Source organism: Apteryx rowi, unplaced genomic scaffold (genome assembly GCF_003343035.1).
Source record: "Apteryx rowi isolate R43461 unplaced genomic scaffold, aptRow1 scaffold_377, whole genome shotgun sequence".
Lineage (NCBI taxonomy): Eukaryota > Metazoa > Chordata > Aves > Apterygiformes > Apterygidae > Apteryx > Apteryx rowi.
Genome location: NW_020450274.1, coordinates 246,937 through 268,346, shown reverse-complemented (window position 1 = coordinate 268,346; position 21,410 = coordinate 246,937). Strand labels below are relative to the sequence as shown.

At 35.8% G+C, this 21,410-nt stretch overlaps 1 protein-coding gene across 3 annotated transcripts in view; it reads right to left on the bottom strand.

Moving 5' to 3' along the window:
- The window catches only part of TENT2 (terminal nucleotidyltransferase 2), a 44,109-nt gene continuing 22,699 nt past the window's right edge, over positions 1–21,410 (bottom strand). For 2 of the 3 annotated variants that reach the window (XM_026073774.1, XM_026073775.1), the window contains exons 10-14: positions 18,611–18,654; positions 12,148–12,284; positions 6,195–6,286; positions 1,843–1,922; positions 1–358 (exon numbers count right to left, since the gene is read on the bottom strand). In XM_026073774.1, coding sequence (XP_025929559.1) covers positions 284–358; positions 1,843–1,922; positions 6,195–6,286; positions 12,148–12,284; positions 18,611–18,654 — 428 coding nt within the window. In that variant the 3' untranslated portion in view covers positions 1–283. The remainder of the gene's footprint in view (positions 359–1,842; positions 1,923–6,194; positions 6,287–12,147; positions 12,285–18,610; positions 18,655–21,410) is intronic. The other variant, XR_003254836.1, reaches the window with a different exon arrangement.

Genomic DNA, 21,410 nt, shown 5'->3' with positions numbered 1-21,410 from the left:
TACTTTCCTTAAAATGGATTTATTCCTGTGGGCTGCTTTTTGAGTCACAACAGTCTCTTCTAGAAGTCAACAATGCAAGCATTTTCAGAAAACATAGCTTTGAATGAACAGCTGTATTAACAAATGTGAATAATAAAATATGCAATCTTTCTTATAAACATTTCCTTAACAAAAGTTTAAAGAGAAAAACACGTCATAAAAAACCATGGGGTAACTGCATCTTGATTTTGATACTGTTCTTTATTTCAGCAGGATCCAATAAGGAGGAAATGAAAGAAGTTGGTTATCTTTTCTGTATGGTTGTTCTTAAAGGTAATATACAGTTCAAGTCTTTCTTGTCTCGTAATATCTGCCAAGACTGGGAAAAAAGTACAAGGTTTTAAAAGGCTAAATCATCATCTTTGCCATTAATACTTAAATACCATTGTAAGCATTAAGCCCCACCACAAAAAAAAAAAAAAAAAAAAGGTATTTTCCCCCCCTTGAAAAGATATTTCTTAGGGAGGAACAATCCAAAGATGCACAAAATGCAATGAACCGTTGAGAAATGTATATCCTTTCAAGAAGACAGAGGATTTGTGGAGACTGAGATGTTAACATTCTTTAAGCATTACATTGATATTCTGACTGAAAAATGATTGTCTCAAATTCACACATGTGAAAGCACCTGATATAAGAAGTTATCCTCTGACATTTCCAGAGCTTATAAGTATGTCTTTAAAATAGGTTATTCCCACTTTTTTCTGTATTCTGTCCTGGATTCCAGGACAACTCTGTCTATCTCTTAGGCCATGAACCTGCAAATAATTGCACTGAACCTCCTGTCTTCACGCAGAGCCCATTTTAACCACAATGTGTCATGAAATCCCCTTATGGGAAGAATGATCTCTCAATGGCAATGAGACAAATAGATTCCTTTCCTTAGGGTGTTTAAAAAAAAAAAAAAAAAAAAAAAAAAAAAGGTGGTGTGGGGGGGAGAGACAATCATAAGTACTTGTTGTTTTAAGCAACTGTCATTCCTTATGGTTCCTAATAAGGATGAAATGTTTTCAGGGCCATAACATTCTAGCATATACGTTTCCAGATATTTTGAACCAAACTACAGCTAGGACATTTTTTCGGAAAGCCGCATGGCTTTAAAACCATTTTTAATTGAGAACTCTGAAAAGAAAGTTCACTCTGATTTCACAGTGTGTGAGCCCAAACTACTTTGTAGTTGGCTGTAGCAAATACACAAAATCAAATATTTTGTGTAAAGAAGTGTGAACAATTCAGTATTTTATATGCTTAAATGGCTAAATACAAGGTAACTGACTTTTCTGAACAGAACAGCAAAGCAAAAAGTCACTCTTTTCTGACTATATAAAGACAACACCTTAAAACATTTGTTTTAGTGCAAATATCTGGCATTCATTTCCTTTTTGCTGGAAAAAGCAGTATATTTCCAACAAATTATGGGATAGACATATATATACAGCTTTGAAATAATGAATGCAGAAAAAGTTATGATTCTAAAGCTATCAACTATCATTAAAATATCTTCAGGTGTAAAATTTATAATTGTAAGACAAAAGGTTTACTATTTTAGGCACCAATTTCAACTTAAGCCAGATCCTTAGTAGTATACAGACATTAATAAATACTTTTACTACATAATTTCCCCCTCCCCCCCCAATTTTTCAGAATACATTTATACACACACACACACACACATATATTTATAAAAAACAAAGTATAAAAGCAATCATAACATCAGAAACAGGCAGGTTCACTGACCACCATTTGCACAAATATCTTGAAAACCAAAGTGCCTGGAAAAATTAAATTGGACGCAATTTTTACCTTCATAAATTCATCTTTGATAATGTCAAACTTCTGTTTTTCATGTACAGCTCTAGCTGTGTTTGTCCCATCAAAAGGCTCTGCAAGATCAAACACAAACATTAAAAGCATTAAGAACACTAGCATTAGGCTGTCTTCACTGAGCAAGTAATCAGGCAGAAAAAAAAAGAGGAGTCAACATATCATTACATCCCAAGAGGGTTTTTAGCAGCTGAGTCCACTTTGCTTCTGCATCTCTATGTATACATACTATTCATTCCTCTCCCAAAACCCCCAAACACGCTAATATTATGTAATTCGCAATAAAAAAATCAAACTATTATTTCCAAAGTATGCTATGGCTGTGCTGAATTCATGCATCTGTAATTATTTGTGACTGCTTAATAGTTTGAGATGACCTATTAGAATATGATTTGGCATATTAAAAATGTTTTGAAACTTACTGCACATATCCCCTCTTGGAACTGTCCACTTCAGATTCATGTCATTCAATAGCTTCTCAGTGAAATGCGAAAAGTACAGTAAAATATTTACAACTTTTTACATAAAAAGTATTAACTAGTTATAAAAATATATATTTTATTAGTTAAAATCTGTTCTACATTATCTATGCATAAGTTGACAAATTGAGGCTTTCCTCTTCTGTTTCCAACAAACTAAAAATTTATTTGATGCTTACCAGTTTTTTTGCCAGCACACTTAGTAGTTGGGAACTCTTTTTTTATATTGACAGATTTAAAAGTACTCCTTGCTACTAATATGGTTGCCTACATTACAGTAAATAAACAGATAGTAAAGAATTATGATGCAAAGACTATTCACTACAACGCACTACAAACAGATTTTATCCAGTTTTTTCTTGCCTTACTAAAAAAATGCTTAAATAACATGTGGCATATTTCACCCTGGCAGAATGCATGAATGTCTTTAAGGGCCAGGGAATGACAGAAGTCTTTGCTAAATCAGGTAACATTTATATTTAGTTGGTTATGAATTGCTTTTATTTAGATAGAGACATATGGAGTGACAAACATATTAAACACACATCAGAAGGGATTTTAACATTATGGAGACTGGGACTTCAAATCTGGAAAAAGTTCCATGGCATTGGGCTTTTAATACTGAAAGCTATTTACACTCTCAATCAAGGAGATTGTTCCAAGCAAAAAATGTTGCATTTAGCATATTCCTAGAAGGTTTTTCCTTCCACCTACCTACAAAGTATTTTAATGGATCTTTACAGGTAGATTTATTTTACTCTAGAGTGCATCGTACATTGGAGCACCATGTTGGAGCAGAATACTGGCAATCAAATAATAATAATAATAATAATAATAATAATAATAAAAGTATCTAGCCCTCTAAATCTAGTCACATAGTTTGATACAGTGACCTACTGCTACTAAGAATTCCTTATCCTTACCACGTGAAGCAGTAGAGCATTTCTTCTACATTTCTTACATTTGATGTCGACTGTTTCTTTAATGCTAGGATGTTTATGTATTTAATGTTGTATCAAAGAAATACTTTTAAAAAGTAACAAGAGCAAAGCTGTACAGTCTTCTAAAACTGACAGTGGGGAAAAAAAGGCAGTCTTCCTAGCCACAAAAGCTGACTCACATCTTCCCYTTATTCTTCTTGCATATTTACCAACTGTCAAAAGACAAACTCATTCCCTGGAACGCAGCAAGAATAATTTTGCAATCAGCAACTATTTACACCACTAACATTTTCTAAGCATAAAGTCAGTGAGAATCCATCATAAAGTTATTTTGTTCACACAGAATTAAAAGTGAAACAACTTCAACGCTGTGATACTTGAGGGAAGAGGATCGTCTTCCCTAACAAAAATACAAGAAACCATAAAACTTCAAAACTGCAGCAAAACAAGCTCTGAAGAATTATTTTTAGAAAGGAATTTAACTGAATATGTTGATTAAATTCTCACAGAGCTGAAAGATTTATAAATACAGGCATGAATCAGGCACAGCATAGACAGTTTTCACTAAATGACTGTCAATTAATTGTCTTACAGAACTGCCAAGTTCCTAGTTTTTCCAAACTGTGTCTTTTTCAAAAGGACAATATATGATACTATTTGATATAGACAAGAGTTAAACTAAACCAGAACAGTCACTAGCAATTTAGAGCTTCTGACAAGCGATGTTCCCAAACGTTCGCTAAAAGCAGCGTTCTTGGTATCACCATAATGGTAGTAGCTTGCCATATCTTAAAGTAACTGAAAAAAGCACCCATACTACATTCATTTTCAAACAGCAGAAATGCAAGTGAGAATCAGTATTAAGGCACATTAAAAGAAATTAAAACAGAACACAACTTTTTCTTTCAACAAGCTTAAATATAGCACTACATGTAGAATTATRGCAACTTGCAGGCATATTTCTAAGTTTTATCATTATATATTAATTTTTTTTAATAATATGAAATAATTACTGAAACTTTAGTCCATTAAATGGAAAAATCTGACAAAGACTTGGAAACTAGAATATGTCAACATGTTTACGCAATTTTTAAAAGCTTCTCCTCCTCACAATACAGAGAAGTTTATCTACATTATTTTCTGTTAAACTAGTTCACCTTAACAGGTGTTACAGATATGGAGCCTACTTTGAGCTGAAATAGGAAATCTAATTTTTTCCTTCAAAATTATTAATAAAAACTTGATATGTGATGATTAAATCCACTAATAAAGTCTTGAAACACATGGTAACAGGAAGGAATCAGATGTGCCAACTATAGACATTTGCTTCTTCAATAGTACAAATGCAAAATGCACTCTTAAGAAAAAGTTATATGTAATCAAGTACATTTAATACAAATTCTAAAATGTCTAATTTCTGTGCTGAGATTCTATTTTCCAACCAAACTGAAGAAAACACTAACTATTCAGTCACTTTCTAATGTTGAGAGAGAGAGAGAGAGAGAGAGAGAGAGAGAGAGAAAGAAAGAAAGAGCAAGCAAGCAAGCCTGAAAGAGCCCCCTGCACCACCCTGGCTCAGCACCACGTGAGAGCAGCAGACACAGCTGCAGAGCATTCCCACCTCCCACAGTCAGCATGGCAATGCCTTGGCAATGTCTGCACTACACTATCCCGATTCATTTCAACTGTGCAGATACTCTTGAATTCTCACATTTCTTGACTCTGCATGCTTGACTTTGCCATCTCAATCTTTTTAACAGCTTTCAGTGTACTTTTCCCTATGACTGGTAGTTGATTTTTTCCAGAAGACAAAGAACAGAAATTCTACCATGTGGCTTTGCACCCTCATCCATATGATTACAGCTAAGTTGGATAGTTGTTCTGTGGAGCAGAGCTAACTTCACCAGCAGGTAATTATTCTCTGCAAAGAGCAGCACTAAGTGTCCTAAGCCACTGGTTCTAATTCTGCTCCCACTCCACCTTGGTTCCTTATCCATGATCTCTTCTCCAACCAATTTCCCTTCACTTGCTGCCTTCTGATTCTCACTTCCCATTCTTATTTGCTTGTGTTAACTATTTCTGGCTTATGCTGTAGTTCCCAGTCCCCTTCCTGCTTTTCTTTTCATTCTCCCCTCTAACATCACAATCCTGCTCTTAGTTTATTATTTTTTCTTTCCCTGGTCCAAGCTTCATCTCCTATGCGTGCAAACTGTTCACTTTCCTTCTCCATGGAGACTCCCCGTGGCAGCCCTAAGACATCAAGGGGACACAAAACAGGTTCCATATATAGTGCTAGTGCCCAGCTACACCAGAGCTAAGATATCTGAGACCTGCAACTCCAAAAGAAAGCCTGGGTTTACCCCTCCAGTTATGGAGAACATCATACAGTTACTGTGGAAACATTCATAAGCCAGTCAAAAATAGTAGCCACAAAGGGATCAACATATGCACAATCAGTCACTGCTAGAACTTGAGATGCCAGAGCATTACTAGAACAAAGAATATTCTTAGAGAGGAATCTGATTATGTGCCCACTGTGTTTTTGCAGAAGCTCAAACTTGGCAAAACTGACGACTATTTTTATAGAACAGCAAAACACACATTACTGTCATAAAGGCCATTCCTTCTCAAAGTCCTGATCCCTGTTCCAAAAGCAACAGGTCAATGAGTCCTCTTGAAGAAAAGGTCAGGAGAACTATTTTTAAACACTATAGAACTTAAAGCTTCCTTCTCAAATGTTTTTAGAGAGACTCTGTTACATAACTGCAAAACAATCTACATTGGTAACACTGTTTTCTACAAAAATGTCACGTGTGCATTATTAAAATACGACTGAGGTAAAGTCCAAGTGACGGATTCAGGTATTTGGAGTCTTAACAGTTAAAAATGATAATGCAGCTTTACATTTTACCTTCCACACAAATAAATTTGTTTCTCCATTCAATACCATCAGGTCTTGGAATAGCTTTGGCCTCACGAACTGAAATCATTTGATGGCTCCAACTAGGGAAAAAGGARATAGTTTACAGACCTTATAAACTGTTGATTCTGAATGAGTAACATCAGTTTACCTAAAAAAGATGTCAAAGTGCTATGTCATAATCCTGGATAGCACAGTACTTTATAATAATCTGTAAAAGAGTGTAACAGTTTAATCTTCACAATATGAGTAAGGAATGACAGGTAGGAAACAAGAAATGCTTTTCCACAGACACATTTATTTATGAAAACATCTGCAAAACAGAATACCACAGGTGTCCATGAGTAGCATACATTCATGACAATTTTTTCAGAAACCATCGTCAACTTGAATACTGAAACCTGTATTTTTTCTAAATACAAAAGAAATTAGAACTTTGTAAGTCTACCTTTCAGAATTTTCTGTGGGGAGAATGGAAGGTAACGAATTCAAGCACAGATGAAGTTACATAATGGATTTCATTACAAAGTATTCGATGAGCCAATATAAAGATAGTATGCTTACAGGTCAGCATTCCTGGTGCAAGGAACCTATTAGAAAGCATTCATGCTTTGTATATGCTGAATTTTAGATCCTTTATAGCTGTAGTATCAGTGCAACATACATACGTTTGTAGATAACCTACTTTCTGCGCACAATTTTATAACAGCAAAAACATAGGAAGTGATCTTATCAAAGAGGGAACAACAGTACAGTTCAGAGGGAAATCTTTATGATATATGTGCTTGGCACAGCTATATGTCAAACATAATGGCAACCAAATCAAACCATTCGCAGTTTTATGATCTTAATCAATCCTACACAGCCAGTTCCCAGCTGCTTTTCACTAAACCAGGAAACCACCCTATCAGCAAAAGGCCGGGAAAGCCAACAGCGGGTCACCACCCCCCCACCATTAGATGAGGACTAGAAATAGGGGGGTAGCGTGCTGCCAGCAGCAATGGTTTTACATACAGCTGATTGGAGCTGCTGACAGTATGGATCTTTTGCCATATTGCAAAGAGAGAGGAACCTGGCTGAGTATAATTAACATTCTGCAGTTACGTAAATATCAACTGTAAATCAAAATACAATCTGTAAATCATCAGTTAAATTTGGAAGAATTCTGTGCTTCTTAGGTCATAGCTCAGCTGTCATAACTCCATAATTCGATGGGGATAAGAGTTTGCACCAGCTAATAATCTGCCCCCACAGATTCTACAAATTAGTTTGGAACCGACTCATGATTAAAGCCACTTATGAAAGTCAGCTGTTTGAATAACTATACTTCCACAGTAAAACATATACATTATTCTTCTACTATTTAAGAATATGAATAGGGTTGGTTTTTTTTTTTTATATTTCAAAAGGTTGCAGGACAGGGCACATGAAGCATACTTTAGGATACCTTGGATTACTTATTCACACAAGTCTGTGTATATTTAGATTTCTTTTGATCTATTCTTTAAAAATCAGTACAGTACAGATGTTGAGGATCATTTCTAGCATTCAAAGATTCAAAGCAAAGAAAACTTTTATTCTAATCCATTACTCTCCCTTTTTTAATTCTCAAAGTAGACTACATTTGCGAGAATTAGAAATATTGTGAAGTACCAAATACTTTGCTGCACATCAAGCCGTCATGTCTTTTTAATAACCTGTCATCAAGTTTAACAAGAAATTAAGATGAATTGCTTAAAAGAAACAAACAAACAAACAAGTGACTCGAGCATTGAAGAAATTTGAACTGCAGCTCCAGAACATTGGTCATGAGCAGAAGCAGCCGACAGTTCACATCCTCTGCTTTGCCTAAAAGCTTAATTTAAGAAATCAGAGAGACCCAGGCCAGTAAGAAGTCATACAACAGATTATTTGATCTACGTTTGGTTAAAACAAGCAGTATTGTTTTCCTGAGCATTCTTATGAGTCCAAATTACTTGCATAAATACCCCCATTAAAACTGGGTACAAATTGCAAATATATTTAATATTTTTATTAAAAAATATGATCACTTTACTACCTGACCAATCCTGCCCTGAAGAGAGCTAAGAGCAACCATATATTTTGTCAAGATAATGCAACTGTTCTATCRCATCCAACCAAATACATCTTAATCAGTGAATGATCTTAAACAACTGTTACATAACTTGAAACAACAAATATAAAAGAAGTAGGGTCCCAAATGCCCAAATGATAATCTCTAGTTCCCTAGCAATATCTTCAGGACAGAGAAGCGAGGCCTTGCTTCAAGGTCTCACTTTGTAAAAAGCCAGACAAGCRAAAACCTGCTGCCTTCACTCACAGCTGCACAAGTGAAATCAGACACTCTTACGAGGGCCTGGTAAATATAGGACAAGCTTCCAAATATTTCCTTTTGAGAACACCTCCATACATTCTTATACTTTATCAGATTTGCTGCATAATCAGCAGAGCTCTGATAATGTGAAATACTGAAAGCTAAAGCAGTGCTAAAAGCATGCTTTTAGCCTGCTGAATCACGTGAACTGTTATGCAGACTCTGAGACGTGAACTCTACAGCAGGCTAGTCACACAACCATGCTGGCAAATTGTTTAAGCTTTGCCAGATGTGGTGTCTAAGTCCAACACACGCAACGATTTCCAAATAACATTGCTGATAAGTTATGAAGGGGAGAAAAGTTACTTTTCTATATAGACAGCAAAAAAAACAGAGTAGGAATGTGGGATGGGCACTGGGTAAATACATGGCAATCAATCTCCTCTGAAAGAGCTTACAGTCTAAATAAATGAAGCGGATAAAAKAGCAAGAGGCGAAAACACAGCACAAGGAGATAAACTTGTTTAAGGCTGCACAGCATGCAAGGCTCCCGTTTCTCCCTTTGTACCCTACTCATTGGTCCCATCCTGCCATTAAGTATTAATCAGTACATCAAGTAAAATAACATACAGATTTTAATGGAAATACCTACTTGCCTTTGTTAGACTGAGGGGGAAATTTAAAATAACTTATCTCCATCTTCCTGACCAATACATGCAAACAGGTGATCAGTTAAGCATTGCAGGCAGGTAACTTCAATGACTGTCCAAAATGATGATCTTCATACGTTATCTGATCATTCTTGACTACATGCTGTTCTTTCAGCAGAACACATCCTGTGTATCAAACCTTGTAGTTCTGTGTCCTGCTTCATAGATAGGAGTCTACAAAAGTCATCTGTATGAATACTGTAGTAGTATTTTCTTTAGTAATCTTTTTATCAAACACATTACAGTTCAATAGTGAAAGTTCACTGGTACAGTACAGGTCATTTAAATGTGACCTAACTTAATAGTCATGTTATCTGGAATATAAGCTCAAAAATTCTGCACATTAAAAAAAGACACTRGTAAATGTCTTACAGGAAAAGCAAAGAATGATAAAATTATTGATTACAGCAATGAAAATATTCTACACGTTCAGGAGTAAAATACTAGTTTCACAAAAGGCAGAACTAACACAGCCCCGCATTGTGTGTATTTAACTCTCATCCTCATTCCCACCTCTAATAATAATTCTATTCTCCCCAACATGTTTCCATCAGCAACCTCAAAACAAAGATAACGTACACTACGGATAGCTTGGAACTACATTTGTTCTCAGTGGCTGGCTATCAGATGCATGAAAATATTTAAACACCATGTTCTGCCTGCCTTTTCCTGAGCATGGGCACTAATTTGGGTTTCTCTCCTCCATCCAGTTACCAATTTTCCTAAAACTTTAAGGAACTCTATTATCTTCAAGACCTGCACCCTGCTCCTTTCAAACAGGGTTTAAAGTTATCAGGGATACACAGATGGTGATGGTCAAGTAAACAGAACAACTCATTAAGTTTTATTTCCACAGCAAAATTAGCTAAAAATAATATAAGTTGCTGCATTAGGTGTGTCATTTCCTGATATAACTTCTCAGCTATATAACATTCTCAACACAGGAATTTTTATGAATATTTTCTATAGCTTTTTTAAGCATAATATCACTAGTCAAAAGTTTAAATATTTAACAGGTATTTAATGTTGGAAAAACTGGCAAAATGTTCACCACAGTTTGGGTTTTTTTTGAAATATTTTCTTCTCTTGACTTCAGCAACTATCCTATTGTCATTCTCTACTTATCCTAATTTTTCCTCTAGTGAGTTTTCATATCCATGCCCTCAAATATTCATTCGCGTTCCAATCTTCTTTACAGGATCCAAAAGCCTTTTGATTCCCTTTTCTTCTGCTTCTATACCTACACTAAGCCCCTCAATCTTTTCAGCCTTTGTTTTAACCAGAAGCTCCTCCAGCCTCTGAGATTACATTTAGGTAACATCTTTTCCTGAGATGATGATCATTGCTAAAAATAATATTCAGGGATTACCATCAGTTAAAGTAATGATACCACAGTGTTGTCATTTTTCATACTTCCTAGTATATCCTCAATGTTTAACAGCAGAAAAAAAAAAAATCCTTTAAGCAACAGAACACAGAACCCAGCTCCTAACTTGCACAGAAATCTGCTCCTGACTGTATGTTGACAAGCACATGAATGAGGAGAGTCAAATTAGATTTTTTTCCTGGATTTGAACAAGACCTTTCCTGCTAGTTTCCACAGGTGAACCAGAAACTTCTTCCCTCATGGAAAAATATTTACTAAATAGATCACTTCCTGATAGGATGAGATTAACAGCTCRTTATACATATGAGCAGCAAAGGATGTATCTGGTGTCCTATATAAATTAGGAATTGAAGATGTCCTTTCAAGGACCACACAGCAATGTCCTATAATCTATGTGTTTAGCAAACAGCACCTGGACAGCTGAAAAGACAGCAACCCAATGGAAGCTTTTAGAACAAAAGACAATTTTCTTCTCTGCAGAACTTAAAGGAAAGCCCTTTATATGAATCTCTCTTAAGATCAGGTTTAAGCACRCACAAAGTGCAATTAGCTCAGGAATTGCCACAGGCCGTATGGATTTAAGTTACAAATTCCACAAGCAGTGCACACCGCAGTGATGTTTGCTTTCAAGAATTTCATGATCATTCATTTATTACACTGAAGTAAAATATGAACATTACAAAAAATGATAATGAATATCATCAGCAGTCATACATTTTGTTCTCCTTCCAGGGAACAGTTATGGTGGACATAAACAAAACAGACAGTAACATGCATGAATCAATGACCTGAACAGCAAAGTCTTTAGACAATCTTTAAGTTTATTTAAATATAACCATCTAATGTTTTATATGCACAAGCAATCTTTGTTAGAGATTCTCAACTGACAATTTGGTAAAATGTTCATAATCTATGGTTTTCTCAGATTCCCTCACAACTTTGTCTATTTCTTTCACAAGAAAGTCCAGATGCCAAGATTAAACTCAGATTCTAGCAAACCAACAGGTTAGTGAACCACCTAGATATGAAACAATCCGTTAGTAAAAATGGCCTATATTCATGTCTGTTATGGTTAAAGTAAGGAGCTGTGTGGTCAATAATCTCCACTGACTTGGGGTGACAGAAAACAACTGCAGCTATTAGGGTTCAAGTAATTCCACATCATAAGCAATACCTTAAACTAAGAGTAGATCTTTCTTGCACAGGGATATGCAGTTTTAAAACAGCGTAATATAAGAAATATTCAGTAATTTTAGAAGGACAGAGCTATCTAACTTTTGGCAGCTATTTTACAGAATAAGCAGCTTGGCTAATCAAAAGACTTTAGACAATACTTTTTATATCAGCATTCCTACTGTCCTCAGTTCCTTTCACTTGTTTCCTCTCTGTCAGAGATCACTTCTGCATTGCTGCTATTCTTTCCTCTTTAAGGGACATAAAACGTTGATGTATCAAACAGAAGAAAGCAAAATTTTACATATTTCGAAATGCTAAGATAAGTTTAATACTTACTCAAATTCTGTGGCATAATATTTGAAGAAGCCTATTAGCAAATCTCCAAGACTTGATCCATTTTTTGAGAGGTAAGGAGGAATGGTACATGGGGCTTGATGAACAAGGTGCAACTGCATAGTAGGATCAAAAGAGTCCTGTCAAAATAAAATTAGAGAGTATATATATATACACACACACAGTTTTAATCTTGGCATGTATTTTTATTTATACAACAACAACAAAAGGCTGCCCGTCATTTGCTTATTAGAAGTTCAAGTACAAATTAAAAGGAAAAAGTTATATTTCTCCTGTGCTGGATACTAGTTASTCCCACTGAGCTCAAGTAGAATCACCTTGCCCAGGACAGCGAGACCACCCCTTACCTTCTGTTTGCTTAAGAATTTTAATGTAGAAGAATCTTGGAAATGAACTTGTGTTTACCTACTAGTAAAACCACATGAGCAGAAGCAGAGTAAGGTAGCCTGCACTGAGCTGGCTGCAGTTGAGCTGAGATAGGGTGTGTGAAGCTAATGCAGGTGTCACTAAGTTTCCATAACTGCAGTACAGAAACACTCACTCCAAAAGGAAGGCCTTACTTCTATCCCACAGCACAGAATTCAATTTGCATGTCAACCCCACTAGCTCTAATACAAACTTGATTCTTCCCACATAATGAGTTCAAAGATTGTGGTAGCACCTCCTCTATCCAAGCTATATGAAAGAATAAAAAGTGAGTTATACAACAGACTGGAATACACAGACCCCACCATTTAAGCTGAAGCATGCTTTTCTTTCAGAAATATTGCAGATTTGGTAAAAAGGAAAATCTGCATTACCAGCATAGAAAGTTCCTTGCTCAAGACTAAGATAACATTGCTTTAAATCTGCTACACTGCTTAAAAATCCATCATATCATTTAGGTTCCTCTGACAGACTGGAGGTACAAGGAAGAGAAGATGTCTTCTGCTGCTAGCTAGGGAAACAGTTTTGAAAAGTTGATAATACCAGGATGCTACATTTTACCACAATGTCTTGTGTATTTTAAGGAAAATAAACCCAAGATGCACAAGAATTTAGGAACCTATTCAGTATCATTAGTGCCCCCCCAACTTTGTTATTTTAAAGAGTAACATCAGGCATGACTCTCTAACTTCATAGTACTAGAATATTACTGAAAACACTACACACTGTAATACTATTTCCATGTTCACACCAGCAATGCTTCCTCTGAGTCAAATGTGGTTAGTGATCAAACTAGTAGGATTTGAAAGTTTGGGACTCTTGTTCTTTTTTGCCAATTCCAGCAAAATTTTCTGGGACCTTGGGCAACACATCTTCCATTAAAAAAGGCCATGTTTCCAGCTGTAAAAACTCCAGGCTTTTGTTCTCATATCATAGAATTTTGTGTATAAGGTATTATAATAGTTACCAGAGCTCAGAATTTAACACCTTACAATCCAGCAGAACATACCAAAAGCATGGAGGGGGACATAAAAAGCAGATACATGGCATACATTTAAAGATCTAAAAGGGGAACAGAAGCTTTCCCTAGATTGTACAGTATATACAATTTTAACCCTAAAGTAAACCAAATGCCTACTGGAGTGAAAGTCACTGCTTGCCCATGCCCACAGGAAGAGGAATGAGAACAAGGGATGCTGACTTCTAACAATAAAAACAGAAATGCAGCAAAAGTACCGTGACAGATGTCTACTGACACCAAACATTTACTTACTAGTGTTAGTAGACATTTTTGAAAAGGAGAACAAGTTTTCCTTTATGCTTTATATATTCAAATTACTGAAAACTGCTCAGCTGCAAGAAAAATCTGCCACTGTAATGAGGTTAGTATATTGAGCAGCTAAAAAAACTAGACTATGGGTTATTAATTTTCAGAATAATAAATAAGCTATTTTCTTTAGTACTATTACTAACTTAGAGAGGATGTTGCTTTTTCTTAGTAATATGGATGTTAAGTGTGACTTAAACATGGAAACAAGGATCTTGTCTACATTTTATGTTTTTATATATTAATCAATATTAGTTAATTTTTATTAATGTATTAATTTGAATTTGAATAAAGAAAGCAATGAACTAGTAACTGCCGTAACAATGGAAAAGACAATATATCTGCTATTATTGTAATAAAACTTATGGCAAAAAAGAGATGTACCTGCATGCCTGTGCGCGTGTATGCTTAAATACAGAAAAAGGAAAAGACCAACGAAGGACGATTTTATCCAAAGATATTTTATCAATAAGATTTGTTGACAGTTGATACAATACAAAGTTAGGAAAACCTGCAGTTTTATAATCAGAAAACTGTATTTTGAAAATGGTGATTATGATAGAAGTATAGTCCAAATGAAGGCATTTTTCAGCATATTTGGTTTGCCTGTTTCTTCACTGAATTTACAGCTGATCAAAAGTCATGTAAGCACCACTGCGGCAAATCTGAAGGACTCATTTGAGGAGCAGGAAACAGACCACATTCCAAAGATTCCCACTCTTGGTAGAAGAGATGCAATTCCTAAATTTTCTGAAATAGCCTTTTTTTTTTTTTTTTTTTTAACATTGAGTGTTTCTGATCACCACTTGTAGAGAAGAAAAAGAAAGAAAAAAAGTGTTTTGTCCTTCTGATATACAGCAAATATGCTATGGAGGAAATTGCTATTACCAAATTAGAAAGCTTAACATATAAGACCAAATTAATTATTGCTTTAACCTGAGAAGGGTATGGGGAAGATTTAATGAAAATTTCTGTTGAGATACATCAATAACCTACAATGCAGCCTGTTTAAGGACATTCTTAACAGTGCAATCACTCAGCATCCAGTGAATAAGACATCAGATTGGCCACGGGAAATGTGGGCTCATTTTTCTGCTTTGCCACAGACAATCCATGAAACCTCATTAGTCTCTCCCCGCCTTCATTCACCTATTGTAAAACAGGGATAACAGTTCTTTTCTTCCTGCTAGATAGACTCAAGGAACAATTAGATAAATGGAGCAAGGTACAGATTACAGATAATATACCTAAGGAAGGCTGGTAATGAGAGAGAATTTCAAAGCATCCTTAAAATTAGCTCAGTTTCAAGGAGGCTTTCCCTGCAAAAGTTTTCCCTTCTTAACTTGCTCTAGAAGGCAAGAAATTCGATTTCCTTTAGAACTAGTCCCTCATTTGCTTGCTGTACCTTTGCCTCATAGCATCTTAAGAAACAGAAAAGAAATGCAGGACCTGATTTGGGGGGGGGGGAGGGGAGGGAAATCAATGAGCTGTCCATCATTTCAAAATATTTCAGAAAAAAGGACTGCAAAGGTTTTTTTTCTTTTCTTTTTTTTTTTTTTGGCCAGACCTCTCCTCTTTAGTTTGGTTGGCTGGTTTCTCAAGSAAACACTAGCATTCAGCAACATGCATCGTATTCAAGCTACAATAATGCTGACATATTCTCCTTCCCCCTTACACACTGGAAAGGAATACAAGTGTAGATCCAAAAAATCTATACATCAAGATACTCAAACGTAAAATGAGCTTAATTCTGACTGTACAAGATTCTTCCTTCAAAAAAAGTTTATAATAGTAACATCAGCACAGTATTTTGCCTTTTTTGATAGGTATCTGTATTCACATAAACACATGCATATATATTTACAAAAATTACCTTTCTCCAGTCTTACAAGTTAACATTTCACTAGTATTCATCAAAAACAGAAAAAGAAAAAAGTGCAATTCTAAGTGGGGAGCAAATTGCACCTGTCCAAGGACTGACTCCCAATGCTTGAAGTAGCTACAGTAATTTAAGCATCATCCCATCTCCTGCCCCATCCCTTTGCAAGACACCACTGCTTGTGAAACTGAGGCAGCAGAAACAAAAGCATGCTCTTGCTGGAGTCACTTAAGTTCCCAATCCAGAGTACTAGAGTAAACCCACTTCCATCTCGATTTAACTTACGTGCCAGACTGTGACCTGGAACATGAGAGACTCGGGCATATGTTCCCTTCTGACACCCAGTTACAGCAATGTTTACCTCTGGCAAATATGCAGGCAAAACAACCAGAACAGGCAGTGTCTTAAGCCACTACAGATTCCCCRGGCTCATCTGTCAAAGTCCTAATTTGGAGGTAAGTTCTCTATAAGCTTCAGGACAGACCAAACCATTTTGTGGGCTACTCTAGTCTATGCAGTCAGGCTGGAGAAGAAGGGGCTGCCTGCCAGCCAGGAAGCCCCAGAGCTGGGCTCCCACCTCTGCTGCGCTTCAACGCTCCTGCTAAACTCGTGGCTGCAAGACATCAGCTCTGTGCCAACTGGAGACTCCCCATGGCAACACAGCTCGCGGGTGGGCAGAGCTGGGAGCCTTCCAGGACTTCTCACTCTCACAGATCTGCAAAAGTGATATACTGAAGCAGAGGATCTGCCTTTTGTTTCTTATTCAAGGCATGTATGTCTCTTTTACATTGCACCTGCAATTTAAAACAGGCAGTTTTTCAAAGCCTAGAAGTCTTTTCAAGCTGCAGTTAGAGCTGCAAATTTGATTTTGAAAAAAGCTGATTGTAAGTAGAAAGGTTTTGTCTCAGAAGGGGAGACATAGTATTTATGTGTAGTATTAGAATGGGGACACTGCTTTGATCAGCTACAGCCACAAGTAAAATATACAGTTTCTTAGGACACTGACATTTTCCCAGGCTTTGTAATTATTACTGTAAGCTAGAAGTAAAACCAGAATTGTTCTGGTGTATTTCTTATTTTAAATTTAAAATTTGCTTGCAGTATCAGTATTCAGAAATTATAACTTTTACAGCACTTAATTATATTCTTAACAGAAACAGCAGACCAAAAATATATTTGCAAATTTCTAGCATAATTTAAGTATCTTAATCCATAGCTTTGATTTGGTTTTATAGTAAGCAGGTATAGAGTATATAAAATATTTTTATTTTATTAGTAATCTTAGAATATTTAGTCTGTCCTCCCAAACACAAGATAACTAACACAAATCTATGTTAAAATGAAGTAAAATGTTACTCCTATTGCAGCGTTCTAGAAAGCACACAAGAACTTTCAAGTTTTACCACTTTCACAGGGTACAATAAGAACCCTTGCATTTTGTACAAATTCAAAATCTTCAGTTTGCTTTAATCATTTAAACCATTAGTAGTTGTGAAGTACTCTAAAGCATTTACACAGTTCAAGCACAATAAACATAAATGTCTGAATAATTGTAACAAAGATCAGAAACTACTGATTCTTATAGTTGTTTTCTTTAAATCCCATACCACACAAAACTTAAAATACTACAGCATGAGCTTTAGGCAAGTATATTTAGCAAATTTGGTAATTAAAAAAAAACAGATTTAGTTACATGTGCAAGAAATGAAAAACAGTTTCAAATGCTTTTCAGCACTAACAGTGAAGAGATTAGAAGGTGCATAGTACAATAAAAATAAAAAATTTAGCAAAGGTACACATAAACAGGATTACAAAATAGGGATAAAACTGCAATTTACTGTAGTTCGAAGCCTTCTTTTGTATCTTAGTTATCTTAATTATCCAAGATGGCTGACATCCCAGTATTTCTCCCTGATGTACAGTGACATCAACTCTTCCCATTTCAGCATAATAGGAAGTATATGCAAAAAGAAAGAATGGCTTTCAGAGACTAACTCAGCACAATTATCAGCAGTATTAAAAACACACATAGACAAAGAGACCAAATTATAGCAACAATGAATAAGAATAAATTTAAAGTGATACTTGAGAAGAAAGGCTAGGAGGAAGGAACAAGGAATTCCTCTAAGCAAATTATTGCTTAGAACTATTCAGCAATAGCTCCTTTGTCCCAGACAAGTATTTAAGAGGGTAGCTGTTATTTCTAGGTAATCTTCTTTAGATTAAGGATCACTAGTCACAGCCTTGATTCTGCCGAGGATCAAAGAGTACAGACCCATGTAGTTCTTTGGAAATCAACAGAGTATAATCTAGACATAACAGTGAAGTCCGAAAAAGGGATTTTCATGTGCGAACTGAAGCCCAATTTTGTGAGGTTGCAAGAGCCTCTTTAGTAAACATATACCATTAATCTTCTGAATCAAGAAATATCAGCTGGAAGACACAAGCAACTCAACAGCTGTTGGAAGTTATGAAATTCTGATATAGCACAATCAGATGGAAACAACTGTAGTTAATGTACTAAGAAATAACAGTCAGAAAGTTACAGATGACACTGGAACATTTGCAGCCTAGCACAGAGAGAATCTGGTGAATAGCACTAGTTACCAAGTGAGTGTAAAGTTTCCTCATATATAAAAAACYGTTTTCACTAAGCAGCAACCAACCATTTTCACACTCGCACTCAGTGTATCAATGATCATGTTTACAGACTATGCTTAACTTAACCCATTATAGATACTTAAGAATTCATATATTTTAGATAAGCTTCATACACATATATGATGTAGTAATAATTCATAAGAAACACTTACTGGGTAATTTTTTTGGAGGGATGGAAGGATGGGTTCAGGTAGGGCTATAAAAAAAAAGTTTAAAGTTGCTGTGATTCATGTAATTCACAGGAAACAATATCATATCAACTACACCAAAGGGTTGGTCTGAAATTCTGTGTTAGAAACATCTACTCAGAACTTCACTTTCATTCATTTTGTAAAATAAAAGTTATTTCACAAATCTTTCTATCACTACATTTTATCTATGGTAGAATAAGAAGTTAATTCAGTTAAGGAAAGCTATTACTAAGATATTGCTATTTGTAGAAGACAAGAAAAATTCTACAGCAGCTGGATACCACTTGCCTTTTAAAATTCATGTTAATTCAAGGCCACAGGAAACTCACCTAGACTCCCTAAAGAGCAGTCAATCATAGCTTCACATTTGCTCTCTCTCTCTCTCTCTTTTTTTTTTTTTTTAATATAATCAGACTATATTAGATGATTTTATCACAGCATAGGAAGTCTCCAGATTCTGGATAAATATACATTCTTCAGCTGCAAAGTTCTTTTTTTTAAAATGTTGAGTCTCCAAAAGTAACTTGAACTACAGCTAAAATGCCCAACATATTTAGCAGCCATGGCTAGCAAAATCCCCACTAAAAAAATAGATTTAATCTAATGCTGTTAGCTGGTCTACTAAACAGCAAGCAGGATATAAAGGTCATATACTAATGATACTAATAAATACAAAAGAAACTAAATAATTCATTTTTTATGAAAGTCACGGGCAGGTAAAAAACATTGCATACTAAAAATAACAAGATAAAGAATTATCTCCCAGGTCAGGTGGTGCTACAGATACCCAAAGAGACAGGAAAAAAAAAATCCCAAAACATTCACGTCCCACTCACAGCAGCTACAGTACTGTTAGATCACCCCTGGTAGTGAGGTTTCAAGATCACTTCATCAGCATGTTTTTTTAAACAAAATTGGTCTATATCATTCACTGGGAAAACGATAATTACGTTCAACACACAGGACTGACTTGGGATTTAATTCACCCTTGAAACAAGGTCTTACAGGGGAAGAGATGTTCAAGCATCTTTTTTCTACAGGGACGAAAAAAATCAGAACAGGAGAATTCTCAGAATATACTTGGGATATTTTCAAAGAGGATACTATATTAACTAGCAGGACTGCTAAGAATATGATCACAGCTGTTTTAATAATCATTTTATTTTGTTTGTGGGTGTTTGGAAATATGAAAGAGCATCTTATTTCTACAACATCTTGGATATTTTCCAATTCTCTGCTATACTGAAAGAACAGGCAACAAAATCTGAGCAGTATGAGTAATCGAGATATTTCATGTTAATTTCTGGGTCTGCATGATGCATTAAGACGATGGGGTTAAGGGGAAAAGTTACCACTTACCACTAGCGTTTGCCACCTGAGCTTTTCTTTTCCTACTGTACAAGATAACTGGACCTGTTACCTGGAGGAAAGTTCATGCACAAAACAGTGATGCACCTACAAAATAAACTCAAGCCACACTAATCTTAGGTCAAAAAGACTTCCACACTAGTATGATAAGAAAATGGAAACAGATTAAGTAGTACAGGAAAGAAATTTGCCTAATGAAGAGAGATCATATTTAATGTTAAAAGAAAGCTTTTATTTCTGGCTGTTTTCCTGCCCAGTACCATCAACAAAAGCCCTACTAGCAAATTCTATGATTAGGACACAAGCTGCTTTCAGTAGTATCATATACAGGTGGTAGAAGTGAGAAAAAAAGTTGAAACTTGAAGGAATAAAACATTAGGATTCAAACAGCTGGCACCAGATACATGTTCAGAGCCACATTTCTCCAGCCTTTTTAGCAGAAAGGGCTCATGGAGCACAGGTTCAAAACTCCCCACCTCTGGCCTCAGACTGCTGATACTTCATAGGCAGCTGACTGATCACACAGTTCTGCATGAAAAGAATTATTCAAATTTTTTTCTTCCCCAGACAGCTGTGGCAGCTGCCCCGATGACTACAGCAAATGCCCTCTTGCTTGCAGAGTTGTTAACATCATTGCAAGCCCACACGTTTGTTTGCTTGCAACTCCCACTCTCTTCCCTTTTGTGCATTACTTTTATGCACAGCTCAGTAATTGGCTATTCATGACTGCACACAGCACCTAATACAAGACATTCCACACTCCCAGTCAGTCTCTAGAGTTACTGTAATACCCAGAAAATATACTTTGAGAATAAATTTCCAAGTGAAAAGGCCTGCTTCTACTAAAAGTCTAATACCAGCAGTATCAAATGCTTACCAAGTTGCAGTTAAGATGGTCACTAATTGCTAGACAGTGTAAGGAAACTCATCTGCTGCATGTGCTTCACCTTTGCATAGCAATCTTTGCACCCAGTAGCTCTCAGCAGTTTCACTCTTGTATCTAATAATCAGCGTAGCCATTTTATTTTTAAGTTGATTTGTCATTTCATCTCTTCCAAACAACAGTTCTTTTTTTTTTTAATTGTTGTTAAGAATCTATATTAAAGATCTATCATCTACAATATTGTTTCAGAGCTGTGGTAACAGACTGCAACTTTTTTTTTTTTTTTTTTTCTTTTCACAGAAACAAATCTATGGAATATCACCACAGCAAATGTAGAGAAAAGAACACAGGCACAGGACAGACTAACTTGCATCCTACTATCCTCATGACTGGTACATTAATAATATGCACACACTACAGGAATCAAAGAACTCAGAAGTAACCCAGACAACTGGATCTCAAACACACAAAATGCCTTCCTAGGTCCTATACTACAGATACTGTTCAGCT